Source organism: Rutilus rutilus (genome assembly GCF_951802725.1).
Source record: "Rutilus rutilus genome assembly, chromosome: 4".
Taxonomy (NCBI): Eukaryota; Metazoa; Chordata; class Actinopteri; order Cypriniformes; family Leuciscidae; genus Rutilus; species Rutilus rutilus.
In genome coordinates this window covers 5,771,602-5,794,569 of record NC_140212.1, presented here as the reverse complement: position 1 = coordinate 5,794,569, position 22,968 = coordinate 5,771,602, and the positions used below count along the sequence as shown (strand labels likewise).

General features: G+C 37.6%; 2 protein-coding genes across 2 annotated transcripts in view; both read left to right on the top strand.

Moving 5' to 3' along the window:
* The first annotated feature begins 608 nt into the window (after positions 1–608).
* Positions 609–10,204, top strand: pnpla3 (patatin-like phospholipase domain containing 3). The gene is made up of 9 exons (XM_084407491.1): positions 609–928; positions 1,558–1,790; positions 3,327–3,392; positions 5,558–5,767; positions 7,240–7,300; positions 7,402–7,602; positions 8,500–8,632; positions 8,754–8,861; positions 9,105–10,204. The coding sequence occupies exons 1-9, from the start codon at positions 742–744 to the stop codon at positions 9,376–9,378; spliced, it is 1,473 nt and encodes a 490-aa protein (XP_084263617.1). The 5' UTR covers positions 609–741; the 3' UTR covers positions 9,379–10,204.
* A 406-nt stretch (positions 10,205–10,610) lies between these two features.
* Positions 10,611–22,968, top strand: part of ttll12 (tubulin tyrosine ligase-like family, member 12) — a 45,655-nt gene continuing 33,297 nt past the window's right edge. The window contains exons 1-4 of the mRNA XM_084407479.1: positions 10,611–10,826; positions 11,039–11,187; positions 15,751–15,949; positions 16,422–16,581. Coding sequence (XP_084263605.1) covers positions 10,692–10,826; positions 11,039–11,187; positions 15,751–15,949; positions 16,422–16,581 — 643 coding nt within the window. The 5' untranslated portion in view covers positions 10,611–10,691. The remainder of the gene's footprint in view (positions 10,827–11,038; positions 11,188–15,750; positions 15,950–16,421; positions 16,582–22,968) is intronic.

The window sequence follows — 22,968 nt, the reverse complement described above, 5'->3', positions numbered from 1 at the left end:
TATCGTGCATGTACACTTAAATACGAGTGTATATTGTAGCCAATATATCAGGCTATACGATCTATGCTATTTTTAGCATTATGTAATGACTAATAATGTTTGTTAATGATAGGAATATCAAATTAGAGTGTTTTAAATGCCTACTGATAACTTGGAGAACTAGTGTCTAGCAGTAACAAAAGCATATATTGAGCTGCATTCAATTCTCAGGATGATTTTTCCCTGCAGACATTCGTACTATAAGAATTATAATTGTTTAAATTTCATCATGAAGTATTGGTATTTGATATAGGCCTAAGTCTCAATTAAACTGCTTAAACCCCTGGTTTCACAGAATCCAGTCCGAGACTAAAATGCATTAATGAGCTGTTTTATCTGAAAGCAACTTGCACTAAAATCTATGCCATTGTCTCAAGATGATTGGTCTGGCTCGGCGAATGCATAGACTGTAAAAAAAAAAACACAATAGGGCGAATGTAACGCGAACCACGTGACAACGTTGTGGAGAGAAGGCGCAGTGTGGACTGAAGAAACAAGCCCCGCCTATTCAGGAACTTGCTTACTCCCCTTTTCTACCTTTATTATGCAGCAAGTTTCCTATTGGCTCCAATGCTGACAGACTCGAGAGCAAAACTCCTAAACAACAGCAAGCAACTCCTTCTGCAGAGACAAGCAAACACCTTTACAGAAGGCATGCTAGTTACAACGCGAGCAAGAACAGCCTGAGATTTTGCCGCAGTCATGTTTGATTTAAAGGAAGGGTGGAATCTGTCGTTCGCTGGATGCGGGTTTTTAGGGATCTATCACATCGGTGTTGCGAGCTGTCTTCTGGAGCAAGCGCCGTATCTGATCCGCGGGGCCACTAAGATCTACGGAGCCTCGGCAGGGGCTCTCACTGCATCCGTGCTCTCTACTGAGGCGTGCTTAGGTATGCAGATCATCAGCTTGTCCCTTTCAAAAGTGCTGTCTTTGTAGGCAGCTTACTAGACTTTTGAGTCATTTTGCTGATTTTAGTTTTCATGGAGATTTCTGCATTTTCCTGCCTTAAATGGATAGAAGAGACAGGATTGCTTAATATGATAAACAGACTGAATTTAGTCTTTTTTTTATTTTTATTTTTTTATTTTACTAAACTCATCTTTTTGGGGTATAGTCACCAAGTCACACAATTCCCACCAGACTTGATTTATGCATGAATTTAGACGGCAACTTATCGAATTTTTTAAGCATGCAAGCCTTGCATAATCAAATACAGTTAATGATTCTGAAACCATTATCATGTTTGGTAAATCTCAAAAGTGGAAGTCTGTGTCATATCATCTGCATGACTGTATTCTTTCACTTTCGTGTTATATCTGAACTAGAAAGCTGATTCAGGAGCTAATCGACCTTTGGTTTATTACAGGATCAGAGATTGTGTGTATTACTAAAAGCAAAGATGGAAAGATAATGTGCAATATCTGTATTACAGTTCATTTTTGTTAATTTTATGTTCTTGACTTCCTTTTCATATTTCTTAAATCCACTTTTTGTGTCCGTTTCTTTTCATTGCTGTAGAGAAGTGTTGTGAAGATGTCATCAACGTTGCCAAGGAGGCACGGAAGCGTAATCTGGGCCCTTTGCACCCAACATTCAACATAGTAAAGGTGCTACGTGAAGGCCTGTATCGCGACCTGCCGTCCAATGCGCACACGCTGGCCTCTGGGCGACTGTGTGTGTCACTTACGCGGGTCATGGACGGGCAAAATGTTCTGGTGTCGGACTTCAGCTCCAAAGATGAACTCATCCAGGTGAGGGCACTTTAACATAGAAACATGATTTTCTGTCAACACTTTTATTACTTTATTACCACGTTTATATACCGTTATCTATATGAAAATGATTTCATGGGGTCATAACCTGACATCACACTAATTCTCATGATGATAATGCTCTTAAAATGATGTTCCCAAGAATCATTAGGCAAATCCCAGTGCTTGTTCATTATTGAATATTGCGGTTAAGCTCATTTCAGCTATCAAAAGAGCTCAGTTGAACACATTTAATAAAGTACAAAAAAGCTGCAGATTCTGTCTGGGTCATAACAATATCATGGTATGGCTAGAGTGTTTTTTTGTTTTTGTTAATTGAAATAAAGCAGAAATAAAACACGAGATTAAAAACTTAAGACTTTCAAAAATGACAATTACAAATGCTGCTTTGGAAACTAACTGGAATGAATTAATTCATAGTTGAAGTACTAACATGGCTAAAAATAGAACTGAAAAAAAAAAAAAAATTATTAAAGCAAAATAGATTTTTTTTTTTTAAAGCACAAAATAACAAAAAATTTAAAATATAAAATTAAAAGCTTATTCAAAATCATAATACATACTATACTAGTATATAAATGCTGGGGATTGACACAAATTTCATGATTTGATTCAATATCAGTTAATTGGGGCCTGTCAGGTACAGTATATTGCAAATTTCCTCAAGGAAAAAAATATTTCTCAACTACAGTTGGTACATCACTATAATATTAAAGGTTAGAATTAACTGATTAGTAGGCTACTTGCATTTAAATTACACTTAAAGAAACTTTTTATAATAATGTTATAATACATTTTTAATTTATAACATAACATAATATGTTTCTACTATTTTTTTTATATATATAAACATTTAAATGATGGCTGTCATAAAAATATTATTATTAAAGAACAGATTAATGAATATGTAATATATTTAGCAAAAAGAGAGTCTAGCTGACTAACAAGTTTATATTCAGTGAATGGCTTTTCTGAGGTAAATGTAATATTACGTTACATTTACAAGCTGTTTCCTTGACGTCTTTCCAACGGTTGAAACGCTGATTGAGTGATTACATGAGACATGATTCAGAATTTAGTAAGTTGTACTGTATCTTTCAACATACCTTCTGATGTTCATTCATTTTTATTTCGTGCTGTAATTAATAGTAAAGCGAAAGAGATGATCAGTTCACGTGCGCTTCGCTCGATCTGAGGCGTTACAGCGATCTGTCACGCCACATTAAAGAGCGCCAAAATTATGTTTATTGTTTAATTTTTGTAATAAAAGTGACAAATTTGAACTCTGAGACTTTGGATATCAGAAGTAACAAAGCACAACGTTTATTGCGATTTATTGGATGGGAGGCGCTACAAAGCTTTATTTAAAAGATCGATTCTTGGGATTTAAGAATTGATATCAGTTCTTCAGAATGAGAATCGATTAAAATAGAGATATCGATATTTTTAACCCGGCCCTAATAAATAACACCGCTTTAACTCTATTTTCACTTTCTGTTTTCTCTCCATTCTCAGGCTCTTGTTTGTAGCTCCTTCATTCCCGTATATTGTGGTTTAATCCCTCCTGCCTTCCGTGGTGTGGTAAGTATTAAAGTTCATAACAGAAATGATGTCATTTTTAACTTCAGCCAATCCATGAGGCAATGCATGAGGTGACATGGCTAGAAAGTTGGATTTTATTTCATATGGAAGAATTGGGACATGATTGCAACTGGAGTTCATTGCACTTCAAAGAATTCAGTCACTGGGGCACACTGACCTAACACTGGCCTGAATAAGAGTATTAAACGTGCTTATTGTTTTGATCAAGATCTTCTGGTTGAACTGTTACCTAGTGTGTCTGCAAATAAACCACCCTCCACTCTATAGTCTGTACATTGTGTACTTGTTCTTTAGAAAGGGGAGGAGACTTCAATGTATAGAAATAGCTGAGAGGTCAAACAGTTCCTGTAAAGCTTCGTCTCTGTTTACCTTGACAGTTTCAGCCCAGTGCTGTTCATTATTTAGTTACTGTATGGAACAATGTTCCCTGGACTTCAGATGAGACTTTACTCATACACATGCCAATTACTAATCATGACTTGCATTAAAAAAATAATCAAGCCAGATTAATGAAAATCTATCAAAACTTTAAGTAGATTAAGCTGTGGCTAAAGTGGTTCATTGCGTAAATTTAAGCTGTGAAGTTGACCTATAAAGGCTGTTATATAAGTCTTGTGGTCTGATCACACCACCAGTCCTGAATCAGCCCACCCTGAACTCACAGTAGCCTGCAAATGCCTCATTACAAACAACACATGTCCCATCAGGGATCAATAAAGTGCTGCTTTCTGGCTAGCTATCATTTAGTCATTAGGATCTGGTGAATGTGGGGTGGCTTCCTTTATATATTTTTTAATATCATAAATGGTGAAAAAAATGTAAGCTCTTTTAGTCTTTTGTCAAAATAGTGGTTCTAAAATGTATTTGTATTATTTTATTGTTCTGTTAGTCAAACTCTAAATGTAAAACTTAAAAAGAACAGTGGAAGAGAGGCGAAGTAAAAGATTTTGGGTAGTTTTGACATTCTATATTGAAAAGTATAATTGTATAATCTGTACAAAATATATAATTATTATATATTCAGCTTGTTGACATTAATGTTGACATTAATTGAGAGGCTGCGTGTACTATTTGTACTTTAAATTTGGAAAAATGTACTAAACATCTGTATTTAAAAGAATATATATTTTATGCATAACATGTTCAATTATAAATGTATAAAACAAATACATATTATGTAGACATACATATACTGTCATGTGAAAAAGAAAGGACACCGTTTTGAAATCTATGGTTTTAAGTATCAGGACATAATAAAACATCATCTGGTCTATAGCAGGTCAACAACACATATTTAACAAAAATAAAGCCAGAATGGAGAAGACATGTGGGACAAATTAAGTACGCCCTATGATTTAATTGCTCATAGAAACACCTTTAGCGGCAATAACTTAAGGTAATCATTTTCTTATGGGACTTATAAGTCTCTCACATCATTGTGAAGGAATTTTTGCCCACTCTTCTTTACAACGTTGCGGTTTGTGGGCTTCTGTTTATGCACAGCTCTCTTAAGGTCCCGCCACAGCATTTCAGTCGGGTTGAGGTCTGGACTTTGACTGGGCCAGTACAACGCATTGATTCTTTTCTTTTTCAGCCATTCTAGTGTAGATTTGCAGGTGTGCTTGTGATCATTGTCCTGTTGCATGACCCAATTTTGGCTCACATTTGATTCTAGAATACTTTGGTATAGAGAGGAGTCCATGGTCGACTCAATGACTGCAAGATGCCCAGGTCCTGTGGCTGCAAAACAAGCCCAGATCATCACCCCTTCACCACTATTTTGGCTTTATTTTTGTTAAATAAATAATGACACAGTGTAATATGTCATGTCATGTTGTTGTTCATTTGAGGTTGTATTTACCTGATTTTCAGACCTGCCAAGAACCAGATAATTTCCTGATACGTAAAACCATAGAATGTGTGTGTGTGTGTGTGTGTGTGTGTGTGTGTGTGTGTGTGTGTGTGTGTGTGTGTGTGTGTGTGTGTGTGTGTGTGTGTGTGTGTGTGTGTGTGTGTGTGTGTGTGTGTGTGTGTGTGTGTGTCTATATATATATATTTATTTATTCTTTTTTTTTTTCATTCTCATCGAAGAATGATCAATGAGACCTAAAATAGCACATCTCTCTCTTTTTCTTTCTCGTCAGCGTTATGTGGATGGTGGAATCAGTGACAATCTGCCCCAGTCGGAGCTGAAGAACACCATCACTGTTTCTCCATTCTCAGGAGAGAGTGATATCTGTCCAAAAGACAATTCCCCCAGCTTCCATGAACTGCGTTTCACAAACACTAGCATACAAGTCAATCGTGACAACATGTACAGACTGAGCAAAGCCTTGTTCCCCCCAGAGCCCAAAGTAAGAACACCAAGCACACACATTCACATGCCTGAGCTGCAATGCAAATTACACAATCACCGTCTTACATATGCCTTTGAGAAGCGTGCTGTTAAATGCCTCATATTTATTGCTCAGTGGCTGTTAGATGCACCTTTGGTCTTCCTAGAACATGCACAGTAAATTGCCAAATTTCAGATGACTGTGGCTTGCTATTGGTCGATCTCATGTGAGTGAACGTCATCAGAGAAGAGATTAGATGTTGCTGCCAGTGGGGAGGGAAGTTGTTTTAATTAAAGGGATAGTTCACTTTGAAATAAATTTTTGATATGTTTTAGCTTACCTCAAGGGCATCCAAGATGTAGGTGTCTTTGTTTCCGCAGTAGTTTCAATTTTGATATTTTTAGGTCAAACCGTTCTTGTCTGTCAGTCATATAATGCAGGTCTATGGGGAATTGTTTTAATTTGGACTCTGTGCTTGTGTTTTGAGACAGTCTCAAAACACAAGCACAGAGTCCAAATTAAAACAATTCCCCATCGTCCAAATTAAACAATTCCCCATCGTAAGTACACATTGATGGCCTAAGACACGAAACGAGCGGTTTGTGTGAGAAAACGAACAGTATTTATATCGTTGTTATCTCTTGAACACAGCACACGTCCAAATGATCTGACGGCGCGGGCGGGTATAGATATATACATAGATGTCGCATTGGCTACGGTTTCGTTCCAATGAACTGCAGTAGCCAAGGCGACATCTATTTATATATCTATACCCGCCCGCGCCGTCAGATCATTTGGACGTGTGCTGTTTTCAAGAGGTAACAACGATATAAATACTGTTCGTTTTCTCACACAAACCGCTCGTTTCGTGTCTTAGGCCATCAATGTGTACTTACGATGGGGAATTGTTTCATTTGGACGATGGGGAATTGTTTTAATTTGGACTCTGTGCTTGTGTTTTGAGACAGTGACCATCGACCTGCATTATATGACTGACAGACAAGAACGGTTTGACCTAAAAATATCAAAATTGAAACTACTGCGGAAAAAAAGACACCTACATCTTGGATGCCCTTGAGGTAAGCTAAAACATACCAAAATTTTATTTCAAAGTGAACTATCCCTTTAAAGATTACAAGGGCACGTGAATTTAAAAAAAAAGTATTGATGTACACAAATAAATCATTTATAATAAATACTACAATATTCCATAAAAAAACAAGAATTATCAAATTTAGATTTTATGGTGACCCTAAAACGTATTTACTGTCAGATTAGCAGTCTCACTTTGATGGATATTTTGGATCATTTAATTTATTTTATAACAACATCTTAGTTTGCCATGATCATTTCTGTCATTTCTATCCGGTTTTAAATGGTTAAGAAACATGAATCCAGAGTTCATTCATGTTCATATTTATCCAAGCATCATTTAATTCATTTAATTTTTAATAATGAATTAAATCATGGTCTCTGCATGTGTTTGGCAGGTGCTGGCAGAGATGTGTCAGAGTGGGTATAAAGACGCCTTCCGATTTCTCCAGGAAAACAGTGAGTGCTTTTTATCTTTAGTATCTCTTTATCATTCAGACGTTATGCCAAATATGATATGTGCTGCGGTTTAGAAGATAACCGGTGATGTCTCTTTATAGATTTGCTCCAAGCGGCGTGTCCTAGAGCAGACATGGCTCTGATTCAGGCGTCTCCCACCTGCTGCTGCCCAGGCAATCAGAATCCTGTCGTGGTGGAAACCACAAAAGAGTGGGTTCTGCGGAGACTCCGCCTTTTGAGAAAACACCACTGGTGGTTGGATGAACAGCTTGTGGATAACCTTCCAACGCCCATTAAGAAAGGTAGCACTGAATTATACTTAATGTCAGATATTCCAGATATTACCTTTCATGTAGTGTGTGTAAAATAGCTGTTTGTGAATGTAAAAGCTCTGCAAAGTTTCAAAAATCAAAGTGCACGATAAATAGAGTTCTTGTCTCCCAAAAGAAAGAACTGATTCTGAACTGCTGAAAAGAGTCATCAGTAATTCCAGTCTTATGAATCTACATTTGTTACAAATTTGCATAATGGCTGCCCGCAAACAATGTCGACAAAGACCCGAGATGATGCTGTGTCATGTACTTTCAAAGGATGAGGACTTGAGCTTGAATTGATATGGTAAAACTGATGCCATCATTACTGTTGGTATCACTGTGTATCAAGTGCTGAAGATGCATGAAATTCAGATGTGGTAATGTGCGTTTCGTTTCTGACACTAGCTGTAAGCGGTAGACCAATCACAACTGACTGGGCCATCTGACCAATCAGAGCAGAATAGACCAATCACAACAGACTGGACCATCTGACCAATCAGAGCAGAGCTGACCTTCTCGGCTGCCAGAGTTGCAACTCTTGCGTCGTTAGAGCAGGGTGTTCAACGCGCCACCGTTTCCGTTTGAAAAACGATTTTTGTCAGGGCGTTTTGTTGAACGCAGCCCAGACTGAGCCGTCTGACCAATCAGAGTAGAGGAGGCTCTCGGAAAGGAGGGGTTTAGCAAATTGAGGTGATGCTGCAATGTATATTATATATGAAATATATTGGATTCATAGAAAAATATTGTAGGAGACCTCCAAAACAAAATTAGGAACCTTTAAAAAGCACAATTTGGGCAATTTTAAATGGAGGAATGTACTATTTAACTTTAAATTGTGACTGTGACTGTATTACTTCAGTCTATACTATGTGCATGTGTTAACAGTGTTTTGCGACGCCTGCAGAGAAAAGCATGGTCTACTGGCACAGGTGACTGGTTTGCTGCCGCTACGCGTGGCCTCCTATATGCTGATGCCGTACACGCTGCCGGTGGAATCAGCGTACTCTGCAGCTCAGAGGTCTTGAACTCTCTATTGCCCAGTGACTCCATTTCAGGCTCTGTTGATATCTGTATGGATGTCGGAGTGTTGTGTCCAGATGATTTTTTAACTTCGGCTGTGTGCTGTTCATGTTTGAAAGGTTTTGGGAGTGGATCCCAGAAGTCCCTGCAGATGTGCGCTGGCTTGCTGAGGTAGCAGGCGGTGTTTACAAACTGGCTTGGAAAGGTGCAGCGTCAGAGAAGAGCAGGTAAGATCCCTCAGGAATTGTTCAGTTGTTACTCTCAGCCTCAGACGTCACAAACCGTTGGCTGAACGTCTGATATTTTTATTTCTCTTAAATTTGAATAAATCCAAGATCATTAATTTTGTGTTTGGAATAAATATGTGAAATATAAGTTATACCTTAATTGAGAAATGAGAGATCAGTGTTATTCCACAAAACAGCCAAAATCAAAATGTCTTGAATGTCGTCATCTTTTTTATTGTGCAGTGACGCCCCCTTGAGAAGATGCGTGAGTGAACCGCCAATGGTAGATTTACAGATGCCCGTCACAAACTACAACGGACACATACTTCATTCTGCCAGCAACCTTGATAGTTACAACTGGACTTTTCCAGGAGACTTTAATGCGGCTTCTTCTCTAAACCCACCGGACGGTCCTATTAACAACACAAGCCCTTCCTCTAAGCAGATGTGCTTTATTGTTGGCTCACAAAGTAATCATGAGAAGCAAATGGACCAATGCAGAACCTTTTCAGCTTAGGAAACTATATACATGACTGCCCTGGTCATTCATATCAAATTTAGGCAATGGGAGAGATGAGCTTGGGTAGGTAAATGCTCTGGAATCCAGCGTCGAGAGTAAATATATCTTGTCAAGCACTCCTGTGATATTTTGAACAATCTCCAAATGTGCCTTTCTCTATTCAGAACCAAAGATGTGTAGTTTGATCTGTTGTATCAGCCTGTACCTTGTGTTTTGCTGATGTGGACAGTGTATGCATATTAGAGTTTACATTATAATTGGTGCTTGTACTTCTCTAAGACCTCAATATACTTTGATATGTGCCTCACAAGTCCATGCCACAAATGTGTACAATCAAATAAGACGTTTGGGCCCGTTCATCTTTTGATTTAAGATATCATGCATTAAAGAGCCTGTTCACCTTCCATTCTCTCCCCCTCACAGCACTTTATTGGCAAATGGTGACATTTGTAAAGAAAAATGGTACTGAACATGATGAAAGACAGAATGTGTTGTTATTAAAGAAGTTCAATATATAAAATAATGTAATTTGTGTATGTGTTCGTGTATAAAAAACAAGACAGTTTTAGAAGAAATACACTTTTAATATGTATATGTTTGCATGGAAAAGCTTTCTGTCATTGTGCTACAAATTCAGAATGTATTATATTTATTTAATTGATTACAACATTTTAATTTGTATGTGGCCATATAGTCATTTCACTATCAAAGGTTATTTGTAAAATAATTTGAAAAAGTAACCTTACAAAAAACGTTGCTTGCGGATTTCTGGAATGATTCATTCTGATTGGTCAATCGAAACAGAAATAAATATTTTGAGCATAAAACGTTTTATAGATAAACAGAAGTCAATCATTTGAAATAAATGTTAATTTGTAACTAAAAGTAACTTGGATTTTATATTAATGATAATACATTAAGAAATATAGTTCGGTATTAGTCTTGTTGCTGGGCAGATTGTTTTATACATTGTAATTTTTCTTAGCGGATACTAATCTACAAATACGATTTAAACAATAATAATAATTTTAACTCCATTAATTAATTGATTTTTCTACTAAGTAGCCGTATTCTTACAGTTAATTCAAAGTAAAATTGAAAGGATAATAAATTCATTTTATACTGTGTGTCCCTCATTTATTGACCGCTTTTTAAACTTAAAATTGGCATAAAATGACCGGACTCTCTTGAGTATAATCATAATAAAACAAACTAAATCAGACGCGCTGGCCCTTTAAACGCGTTACCCATAATGCACCGCTGCCTGCACAGTGCACACATGTAAGTTGTCAGAAAGAAAACTAGCAAAGATGCAGAACGGTAAAGTGAACGGAGAGGAGGATGAAGAGTATCAGGTCTTCCTCTCTCTGCACACTCCCGCTTTAAAGGCGGCAAGAATCCCTCCGCTTTACTGGAAGAGTTTGCATTTAAAACTAGCCAATGAGGTAAATTACGTACACAACCATCACTGCTATGAATGTGTGCCAGTTTGACAGCGTCTGGGAGTAGTTTTATTTTTATGAAACTGAAAATATTCATAAATATTTTTATTTAAATAATAGTCTTACTGTGCCACGATTAAAACCAAGTACCAAGACTCCAATGTTGTTTGAACTTGTATGGAGAGGTAAATGAATAGATTTTCTTTCTCGTTTAGGTATTTGACGCTGGTGAAGTATTTGGGATTATGCATGTGGAAGAAGAGGAAGATGAGGACAGTGAACGCAGAGCCAATCCTCAAGCTGAGATGGGTTATAAAGTGATTGTGACCAGCGAGAGTGGCCTGCAGGCTGCTGATCCCACCAGGTGAGGGCGGCAGGGAGTCATTTGGCGGACAGTCAGGGAAGTTTAATAGGTTTGAAGACTGTAAATATGTATTGGGCTCTCAGTTCTCTTATGTAACTAACCAGCCCTCCCCTCTCACACTATCATTACTCACTATATATATATAAAATACCCAACAAAACGTGACAGGTGTCAAAACCCACACAGGAAAGAGAAAGTTCACCGAGATGGAAACAGGGTCTTTATCTAATCTAGAACAGTTTCTTGTCACAAAGGCGAGTAGCATTTATTTGATTTTTTTCTGGGGAGTGCATATGGAGATGACACATATGCTTGGAGGCTGTTTGGTTTTGATTTGGTAGTCTAGACTTGATAAATATTGTTGTATTTCTATCCGGCTGTAACCTCTAGATCCTTTCTAAAACATTCCCATAATCTGCTGCAATCAAATATTGCCCTTACTTTTAGATTAAAGATGTAAGATGTCGATTCAGGGTCCTCTAACCAGTTCAATCTTGGATTCGAATGCACTGGGCGTTTGCCAATATTAATATTTCATTACAAAAATCATGGAAAAATTAAAAAGTTTTACGAATCACCACAACATGATTTCGTTTCATTTGAAAAAGATTCAGAATAATACAAAGTAAAAAATAACATAAATATGTATAAGTTTACCTGAATTGCGGTCCCCTGAAAAAAAACTTTTTATAGTAACCCTGCTATAGGCCGCCTTCTAACTATGGGCTGTCATTATAGAACAGCCAATTCCCTTATAAGGTAAAACTTTTGTCTCATCTTAGTCCTTTATTAACATATGCATAAGCACATATTCAAAAATATCGATTTCCTTTTCACACCCATTTTATGCAGCACATACACAAAAGCTTTATTTGGTTCGTTCTTCTATCGCTGCCCTTTTGTCCTTTCTCTAGTTTCACGCATTTTCTATTTCTGAGGCAAGCGATGTTCACAGTTCCCCTTTTAATAATACATGTGGCCCTAACAACCTAAACATGTTGCGACACACACCACTGTTAACACTTCTAACAATGACTCTTAAAGGGACTGTGTGTAGCTTTTTAGGTATTTTATTATCTAAAATCAATATTTTTATTAATAAATATGCCCTCAATGGTGTACAAATACCTATGCCAATGATCAGACTAATCCTCGTAAACGAAGAATTTATTATCTTTATATGCATGGGACGGGTAGGTCCACGGAGGCTTCCATGTAGTTCCGCCATCTTGAAAAACTATAATAGCAGAGAGGGACAAAAAGTACTAGGCCAACGCGTTTCCACAACGCGTTTTCGTTCAGAACCAGCGTCACGTGACTGAAGCCAGCAGACGCGGAGGAGCAGAGCAGTTGAGAGGCGCTTGTCACTGCCGCGGCAAGTTTAAAAGGCTGCACTGCACTGTTATTTACCGGTATACACCGTTCATTCATACATATGCTGAGTCACAGGATGAGTCCTCGTCCTCGAAAAAGTGCAAAATAGACCGTAAAAGGAAACGTGACCGGAGATTACAAAAACAAGGGTTAATGTCGGGATAGCTAATGCAGGAGAAAGCTTTCAAAACAAGAGATGCTGAAGTTGCCTGCTTTCTTCTCGACAGGTAAGTCAATGTTACGGTCTTAATTACAAGCTTTTTTTTCATTGCTTGGTTGTGTACTTTATTATATAGACAGTAGAACATTTATAGCAGGGGTCACCAAACTTTTTTCTCTGGGGGCCACATTATCGTTCCTGACTGTGATGGGGGGGCCGTGGCCGGGTCAGCTATATAACATAGAATTGTATGACCCAGACCAAAATGACCACCAGCAGGCCTTATTGTGAGATTACTAGCCTGGCACAGCCATCCCCACTACTATAGCCACACTATCAACACTTGATTCCTGGCACATATTTGTTTATCTTTACTAGTGGTTTGCAAAAGTTGTAAACGAGTCTTCACACTTTGTTTTAATTAAAGTTATTCTTCACAAATAATAGTTGGTCCACTGTTCTTTGAAAACTCTGCACTCTTTTTTAGGGGTGGAATGGTACACAGTCACGGTTCAGTTCATACCTCGGTTCAGACATCACGGTTCGGTACGAGTTCGGTACAATGGAAGGGAAAAGCAAAACAAAAATAAATGTCTTAAGCCTTGTATTTTTTTTTAAATAAGTTTTATTAATAAAGTAAAGGCATAGAACTAGTTTATTTGTAGTGCACTGACAATAGTTTTATATAATTAGTTTATTAATTCACTTAATAAAAAAGACCTTGATATGTTTGGTTATTGTACCTGAATGAATTGAAAATTAATCTGCTACATTTCAGATTAATATATTTGTTTTCCTTAATTGAATTAACAGTAACTTAAACACTTTGCAGTTTGAATTATGTCCTGCATAAACTAAATGACGGAGTATGTTTTTATGTTTCCACTGTTTGATCGCGGCCGCGCCTCACACTCACTCACACACACAAACACACACACACACACGCACACGCACACAAATATAAGTAAACACTTTACGACTTTTCGATCGCGCCCACACCTCTCTCAACAGATTCCAGCATTGCAATCTTTACATCTTTACTGCTTCAGAGCTAAGGCGGAGCTACAGATTAGGTGTCCCTAAAGAACCCGCGTATCTAACAGTAGTTCCGCATTACATTAATTAAATTGCACGCGAGTTTTATTTATTTTTATGCCGTGTATTCTCCGTGTAAATGTATGCACCAAACCGTGACGCCCGTACCATGATGTACCGTCCATGACGACTTTTGGGGATTGCCTCATAGGGCCAGTTCAAGTAGTGGGGGGCAGAGGGGCTGGGGGGCCAGTCAAAGGGGGGTGGCGGGCCTGAGTCGGCCCGCGGGCCTTAGTTTGGTGACCCATGATTTATAGTTAAAAGTTAAACAGGCTCTTTGATGAATAGCAGCTATTGAGTAAAGTAACGTTAGAGAAGGCTCTGATGATGATGATATCTAACAGTGCACGTACTTCAAAAAATATAACGAGTAAAGAAGGCATTATTACTAATTACCATAGTTAATGTTTTTCACAGTCAGTAATTCATACTGTAACATTCTTTTTTTCCGTTGTTTCAAGTTTCAGTTTGTTTTAAATAACAAACCTGTTCACCCGAAGAAAAACTCGAAGTGCTATTATAAGACATCCTGTCATAGCTTTTTGGTACATAACGGCTGAAAAAGTGAGGCGCTGGAGAGCATTATTCGTTTGAATGCAAAATACAATTTCACCACTAGATGGGAGAAATTCCTACACACAGTCCCTTTAAGTTCGCAGGTCAAGCTCAAATTATGCTTTGAGTAATTCGAGCTTGTCCTGCAAATTCAGCACATCCTCGCTTGAGCCATCTATTTCATTTTCAACCATAAAATTGTTCACAATGTGTATTATTTTCTTATTTAATCGTTCGACTTGTCTGATCATGCAGATAGTCTTTAATATTTACCTGTTCTGGGGATTTATCGTAAGAATTCATAATCATTTGTTCTCCATTTCCAGCATTTATTACAATATGCACACTCAAAAAAATAGAAGATTTATCTGGGTTAGTAGCAGGTGTCTTATGTCAGAAGTAGAGTTTTTTAAGGAAACTTCTACCACAATGATTTAATTTTGGGGTGAACGATTACTTCAACAAAATGTGCAATAGATGGAGGCAAAATGGTACAAACAAATTCACAAATGACAGTAATAAGCACGCTTTTAATCACCATGTTCTCTGCCTTTACACGAAAATGATACCAGATGGAATGTTGATCTATGCCATGATGCTGAATGATTAATGATGAAAAAGAAAAAGAAATATTTATTGCTTATGTTTTATCATTTAATCATGTAGATCTTAAATATCATATAACCAAATGTAATCAGTCATAATTTAAGAAACCATTATTATCATTTTGATGCGTTTACCATTATTATCATTTGGATATGCATGTTGAATGCTTTTCTTTATGCTTCAGGGTGAACTTTTCTTCCTTGATGTTTAAATGAGGTCAAAAGTCTATAAGTTTCCAGTAGACAGACCACAAATGCTCGAATGTCTCCGAATAAAGTGGTAAACGAATGTTATCTTGGCTAAACATCTTGCAGAAGAGACAAGTTGTGCAGTAGTTTTTTATTGTCTATTGTATTAAGATTAACAACTTCCGGACACATTTGACACATGTGTACAAGATCATGTCATCGTGGTAATTTGTCCAAAATATATTGCCATGGTACAAATCCATGAAAACATTGTATTACCATGGTGAAGGTTTTTGAGAGTTTTTTTTGTGTGCAGACATGAAGGCTGTTGATTGTTGTTACATTTCCGTTTATATGCGTTTACAGTTATGAATTTAGCAAAGCGACTTGCATGTATCAAAGCTATATTTATTATTATTATTTATTTCATTTATTAACTTTTTTCTGATCAAGCTCCCCCTTGGAATTAAACCTTGCCATTGCTAGCGCTAGCGCTAGCGCTATTCTTTACTCTATGAACAATAGCAGGAACGCTTGGATTTTTTTGGTTGATTTTGAATTTTTTTTCCCTCTTTTGGTTTGTAGTGTGTTTCTTGTAGATCACGCCTGGACGTACAGGGTGGAAAGCGCCCGGCAGCAGCTGCTGGAGATTCCTGGACTGCTGATCCGTATGGCCAGTCTGATGGGTCTGCCTTTCCACGGAGAGGCTCCTGATCCGGACATCGTGGATCTGGTCCTGGACAACATGTGGAAATACAACCAAACCTATCAGCTTGCCCAAGGGGTAAGAGAAGGAGAAATATTAAAGGGGCTATATGTAAGAAAATTCATGTAATAATAGCCTTTTTTTTGCCAATGTGTGAACATCTTGTAACGTAACCTAAATATCGAGACCTTACCCGACTTCCTAGGTTGTCCATGAAAGCCTGTAGACTGATTTTTATGTGAAGGACTCATAATGGAAAATCATTAGCATGTGATGTTTACATGCGCTCCTGAGAGCCTCTCTTCCGTTCTAAGACACATGAAATTAATCCTTATGTTCAGGATAATGCAGAATGTGGAGGCAATGTGTCATGCAAAGAAAAGGGATTCATTCAAACTATACAGTAGTCTCACATAACCAGATATATAGACATGATGCTGGTGAACAAGGGTTTCTGAATTCTACATATACCCCTTTAATCGATCTCTAAGTGTGAGATATGATGTTGCTCCTGAATTGTGATTTGATGATGATAAGGATGATGTTGCAGTCTGCAGAAGAAAAGGTGCCTGTGTGGTACATCATGGATGAATTTGGATCTCGGGTTCAGCATTCTTCCCAGCCGACTTGCTGTTTGGCTCCTCTGTTCTACTCTCCACAACAGATCGCTTACTCAGTGCTGTGGCCACTGCAAGACCTGGAGGATGGAGGTATGCAAACACTAAAACAAGTGCAAAATCAGAGCAAAGACACAACTTAAGAATAGTTTTGCATCTCAACTTTCTGTTGTACTTTAAAGCGATAGTTCACTTTGAAATTAATTTTTGATAGGTTTTAGCTTACCTCAAGGGCATCCAAGATGTAGGGGTCTTTGTTTCCGCAGTAGTTTCAATTTTTATATTTTTAGGTCAAACCGTTCTTGTCTGTCAGTCATATAATGCAGGTCTATGGTCACTGTCTCAAAACACAAGCACAGAGTCCAAATTAAAACAATTCCCCATCGTCCAAATGAAACAATTCCCCATCGTAAGTACACATTGATGGCCTAAGACACGAAACGAGCGGTTTGTGTGAGAAAACGAACAGTATTTATATCGTTGTTATCTCTTGAAAACAGCACACGTCCAAATGATCTGACGGCGCGGGCGGGTATAGATATAAACATAGATGTCGCCTTGGCTACTGCAGTTCATTGGAACGAAACCGTAGCCAAGCGACATCTAGTGTATATATCTATACCCGCCCGCGGGCGGGTATAGATGTATACACTAGATGTCGCCTTCGCTACTGCAGTTCATTGGAACGAAACCGTAGCCAAGGCGACATCTATGTATATATCTATACCCGCCCGCGCCGTCAGATCATTTGGACGTGTGCTGTTTTCAAGAGATAACAACGATATAAATACTGTTCGTTTTCTCACACAAACCGCTCGTTTCGTGTCTTAGGCCATCAATGTGTACTTATGATGGGGAATTGTTTCATTTGGACGATGGGGAATTGTTTCAATTTGGACTCTGTGCTTGTGTTTTGAGACAATGACCATCGACCTGCATTATATGACTCACAGACAAGAACGGTTTGACCTAAAAATATCAAAATTGAAACTACTGCGGAAACAAAGACACCTACATCTTGGATGCCCTTGAGGTAAGCTAAAACATATCAAAAATTAATTTCAAAGTGACCTATCCCTTTAATATAAATGTAATGTCAGATGACAGATACCAAACACAGAGTGCACTACACTCCCTACAATATATAAATGTCTTTTCCAAAATGTATTCTTGAGTGTTAGATCATTTGTCATATAATTTAGGTCATGAGCTAGAAGGTAAGGAATGTTCAAGGATGTCTGATGTCTCCAGCGTAGATAAGGAGCAGGGAGGGAGATAAGTGAGATACACAATACACACTGAGAGCAGGTTTTTATTCTCACGCTGAGTAATGGTTTTGCAGTATTCCCTCTGCAACATAAGATATAATACGAACATCGCTCAGCTGGTGCTTTTTTTTCAATGAAGCAGTCAAGCTAATTGCAGAATTGCTCTGAATCAAACACACGCCGTCAGAATCATTTGAATTGGTCAGGCAACACACTTGCACAGTAAATCGGCTCAGATGATTCGCTCGCTCACTGAACCACAGGTCATAATGCTTCTGTGTAATGTGTACTCGACTGCGGCAATGTTAAAGCAGTTTAAATGGGTTGTGATATGTCTATTTTTCATTGTTTTAATATGTTTATTGAGGTTCATTTATCATTTTAATAACATTTTTTACACACAAAAAAACAAATATGTGTGGAAAAATGGGTTTCCAACCCATCTTTTTTTAAGGGGCGGCTCCTTTTAGACTTGTCGGTAAACGGCCACTGTTATGATTGGCTAACGTCATTGCATAGGAAACAATATCGACGCCCCATTGCTGTTGCGTGTGAGTGTTGTGAAAACATCCATGTAAAACCATCATTCACAGACAAAGCATTATGGTTTACTTATGGTTTGCGACGCAGCTGCTGTCAGATCTAATACAGCTGGCTGCTTACAACAAAACTTTCTTTGCTAAATCTCCATTACACCTTGCCTCTTTTACAAAACAATCTGCAATCAAATGCACATTTCTGGATAAATTGAGTGTCACGATTTTTTTGTGTAAAATGGAGATCGCGATTCTTCCATGATTCTGACTTTGATTCAACTAAAACTAGAAATATTTGCGTAGTTTCCACCAAAGCTTGCTCTTTTTTTCTGTTGATCATTAAACCGTTACGCTGCCCCAGAAGTCTGTCTTAAATAAGATTTGTGAGGTGCCTTTGTTCACAAACGCCGGCTGCGAAGTCATTGCCTGACAGGGCAGGGAAGCAACAAGTCAGACGCCTACGTTTTCGGAAAACAGCCTTTATCTAGTGTGAATGGCCTGTCCTTGTCTACACTGATAACAAGCTTTCAGATACTTGTTTTCTTAAGGGAGAGCAGACTCCTCAATCTCCAGGTGTCTGCATGGTTTTGTAGCTTTGTGCCTTGTGCTCTGTGGTGGGAGAACTCAGCTCGCTCCAGCATTTCCTGATGGATTCTCCCTGTAGGATTTTAGCAGAAATACTTAGGCTGTGTTTAAGCAGTACATGGCTCTTTCCTTTTATTACAATGACAAATCTACATTAGAGTGAACAAGAGTAATTTACTGGAATAGGCCAATATCTGTTGTACTGATATTGATATCTGATTTGATAAGTATGTTTTTCCAAGTCACACAACTTCTGTAAAAATTCCAGAGCAAATTCCCTACTATTTTCCCACAAACGCAATGGTCCTCTGAGAAATCGAATCCCGTCTGAATGCGAATGCCTGTGATTGCCAGAATATTGTATTACAGTAAACTAACGCTTCTCCGCATGTCTTTTTTGACCTACCTGAGCTACCGTTCGCTCACCAATCTTTCGCACGCTGTCATTTAATTTCAATATAGACGGTATCCGACGAAAAAATGTAATTAATGAATAGAGCCAAATCACGGAAACTGCCCATTTTAATCTCAGTGTCAGGTCACTTATGTGGGTTTATTATTAATAGCCAGAAAACCACTGTTTTGTCATGTGCATTTGCATATATCAGGTATTTCTGATGTTAAATGCTGTAGTGTTTACCTCTAATTTTAACATCTGTCAATGGTTTATATATTCACTTATGTGTCACACTCATTTTTCATTGGCTTCTTCTAATCTTGTGATTCTTTGAGAATAAAAAATATTAATTATGTTCCAGGAACAGGGTTATTATCGTTACAACTATTAAAAACATTTCTGTTCATTTAAATAATGCTGAAATAAAATAAAAATGTATCTTTTTTGTTGTTGTTCAAATTAAGTTTATGATGCAAGGAGGAGATCCAGTCAGGTGATAAAATCTATTTTATCTTCTCAGCAGCAGACGATCAAATAATAAATAATATTTCATCCATAATCAGGATTTAAAGTGTAATAAAGAAACATAAAATGAACAGATAAAAATTACTTCTAATATTTCTAAATACAATTTAAGTCACACTCTGAGTATAATAATATTCTTGCTTAAAGAAAAGTTAAGTTGTTGAGAGATCTCTCTTTAAAAACACAGAGTCCAAGGATAGACTGACCTGTACTGAAATTGATCTCCCTCTTATACAGTTGCTTATATCCTCTTTTCATAGTATATCACAGCGAAACAGCCCCACAAAACATAAAGATGTCTAGCTTTTATGGCTTCACACCCTGAGATGTGGGCACATACACACATCGGTACCACCATATGTGTCAGGAAGTCGTTAATATCAATGCAATGCAAAAGAAAGAAACTGCTATACAACATCTTCAACACATCCACATATACATTTTATAAAATGTTCTGCCTCAATTTCCAGAACTCTGGCTTTCTCATTATTGTTCTGTATCTCCCCTCCTCCAGTTTAGCCTGCACCTCCAGTCTCCAGTCAGGACCCCTTTCTCTTTCCCTCCCCTCTCGTCTGACTAGATCTTTTCCAGATGTTTCATGTGCATTTTTCTTCTCGTCCTGTGGCTTCAGCTATGCTATAGAAAATCTGCAACTAAGACTATGTGACTAAACTTAACTTACAAAACAACATTTTCAATGAAAAAAAAAAAAGACCAATTAGACATCGTCTTTATTTTGGGGAGTAACTATTTTCTCCTTCCATCACATTAATCAACGTTATCTTCTCAGTCGCATGGTTCCATATATTTTCGCTCTTGCAGTGTATATATTTTAGTCGTGATTTCTATAATGAGAATATGATACATTTTACCCAGAACTGATTAATATCAGCATTTGGGATTTAACAAATTCGATTAACAATCCATTTGAATTAACAGGACGTTAGAGAAATTCGTATTTCACAGGCATACTTTGCGATATTAATCCCGTCTGAATCTGCCAAGTCGTGTTTTTCCTCACACAACTTCTGTAAAAATTCCAGAGCAAATTACCTACTATTTTCCCACAAACGCAATGGTCCTCTGAGAAATCGAATCCCGTCTGTGATTGCGAATGCCTGTGATTGCCAGAATATTGTATTACTGTAAACTAATGTAAACATGTCTTTTTTGACCTACCTGAGCTACCGTTCGCTCACCAATCTTTCGCATGCTGTCATTTAATGTCAATATAGATGGTATCCGACCATCCGATAAATAGAGCCAAATCACGGAAACTGCCCATTTTAATCTGTGTCAGGTCACTTAATGTGGGTTTATTATTAATAGCCCACATAATCTCCTACATTTTCATAATAAATTAAAATTATATCAATAAATAATAAATTAAAAGACTGCACAACACATGATCATTCAGAATCAGAATCATATTTGTCCTACTAGCAATTATTTTCTTTTTTTAGAGCAGTGTTTCTCAACTGGTGGGTCGCAACCCAAAAGTGGGTGTGCAGTCAAAGAAACATCAACTCTCAAACACTGACTCTTCTGTCAGACGCAGTTTAAGTAAAGAGTGCCTGAGGAAAAGCGTGTTGCCTGATTCAGTATCTGTGGTCAGATGAGATGTTGTCAGGCTATAGTGTCGTTGTTTGTGAGCATAATTGTTTGCACAATACAGCTCTCAACCTCTCTCTCTCTCTCTCTCTCTCTCTCTCTCTCTCTCTCTCTCTCTCTCTCTCTCTCTCTCTCTCTCTCTCTCTCTCTCTCTCTCTCTCTGCATGTTCACATCTGTATGTTCACATCTGTTTTTCGTTACTGTTATTCTCCGTATTGTGTTTGCTGGAAAGGATTTGCATGCAGGTATTATGTTTATTATATTCATCAGGAGCAGTTTCTGTATGTTGCATCAACAGTTCATGTTAGGAATACGTGTTTTCCATGGTAGCTGTTGTCTCTGTGGTATATGTGACATTTTTCATATTCAAATTTATTCAGTTTGCATGCGCTTTTGGCTTGGAGAAGAATATTTCCTGATTGGAAATCAAGCAAAGCATCTTTTGTTTCACTCTGCCCTAGTGATGTGATGCTGTTTTTGAAATTGGTCTCTATAAGATCAACCTAACGTTTTTATTCAGTATGGTCTTTTGAAAAGGGCATAACTCTTCCCCCAAACTAAAATTGATAGTGAAATGAAAAAGGCCTGTGCACATTATAACGGATATCAAGACACAATGGGCTAACAATCAGACACAATGGGCTAACAATTATGTAAATTATTTTCTCTGTTTGTATTATCAGAACTTTGAGATTTTGTTTTTCCATTTTGGAATTTGTTTTTATTTGTTATGTTTAATCATTGTTGATTTTTATTTTTTTATTTTTTTGGGTGTGGAAATGTGAAAATTTTCTTTTAGAGATGGTCCTCACTGCAGAACACGAAATCCAGGGGGAGGAGTTGGATCCAGATCCAACTCCTCCCACCTTACATATACCTAAACCTACCCATCTCCACCCCCAATCCCTAAACCTACCAATCTCCACCCCTTAGATCTGGATCCAACTCCGCCCCCTGGATCTCATGTACTGCAGTGAGGTGCTACTGGTCTTTTATTCACTTCTTTTATTAATTTTTCCTTTTTATGTTACATGATTTGTCCTGTACATGTCCCATCAGAATTGATTACGTGGTGTACCTTAGTATCAAAATATGTTTTCATCCTGTTTCCATCTCTGCAGATAATGCAAGATCTGCGATATTCTCTTAATGGTGTTAAAACTAAAATTGCTCAAGTTATTCCGTGTGCCTTACAAGGACCATAGTGACTTAAAAAGACCAGCTAGGGTACATTTTGTCTTGAGTGCATCACTAAATGGTTGCAAGGTTCAAAAGGTAACAGGAAGGAAGTAGGGCTTCTGCTTCTGCTTCTCTTTTTTCCTCTCCTTGTATTCTGCAAATATCTTACTACTTTTTCTCTATACTCTGATCTTTACAAACTTCATCTGTGAAATACAATACTTTGGATATTAATGCTCAGATTTATTTTTCTGTCTTTTCTTGAAACTTATTTGCTACATTTTAATAAGATATATTTGAATATTTCTTAAAGGGTTTGTTCACCCAAAAATGAAATTTTTGTTATTTATTGTCGTTCCAAACCACTTTGACGCTTGA

Coding starts and splice junctions, on each gene's coding strand:
- pnpla3 (XM_084407491.1), top strand. CDS start 742: ATGTTTGATTTAAAGGAAGGGTGGAATCTGTCGTTCGCTGGATGCGGG. Junction 1,791..3,326: donor CCAAAGATGAACTCATCCAG/GTGAGGGCACTT, acceptor CTCCATTCTCAG/GCTCTTGTTTGTAGCTCCTT. Junction 5,768..7,239: donor TGTTCCCCCCAGAGCCCAAA/GTAAGAACACCA, acceptor TGTGTTTGGCAG/GTGCTGGCAGAGATGTGTCA.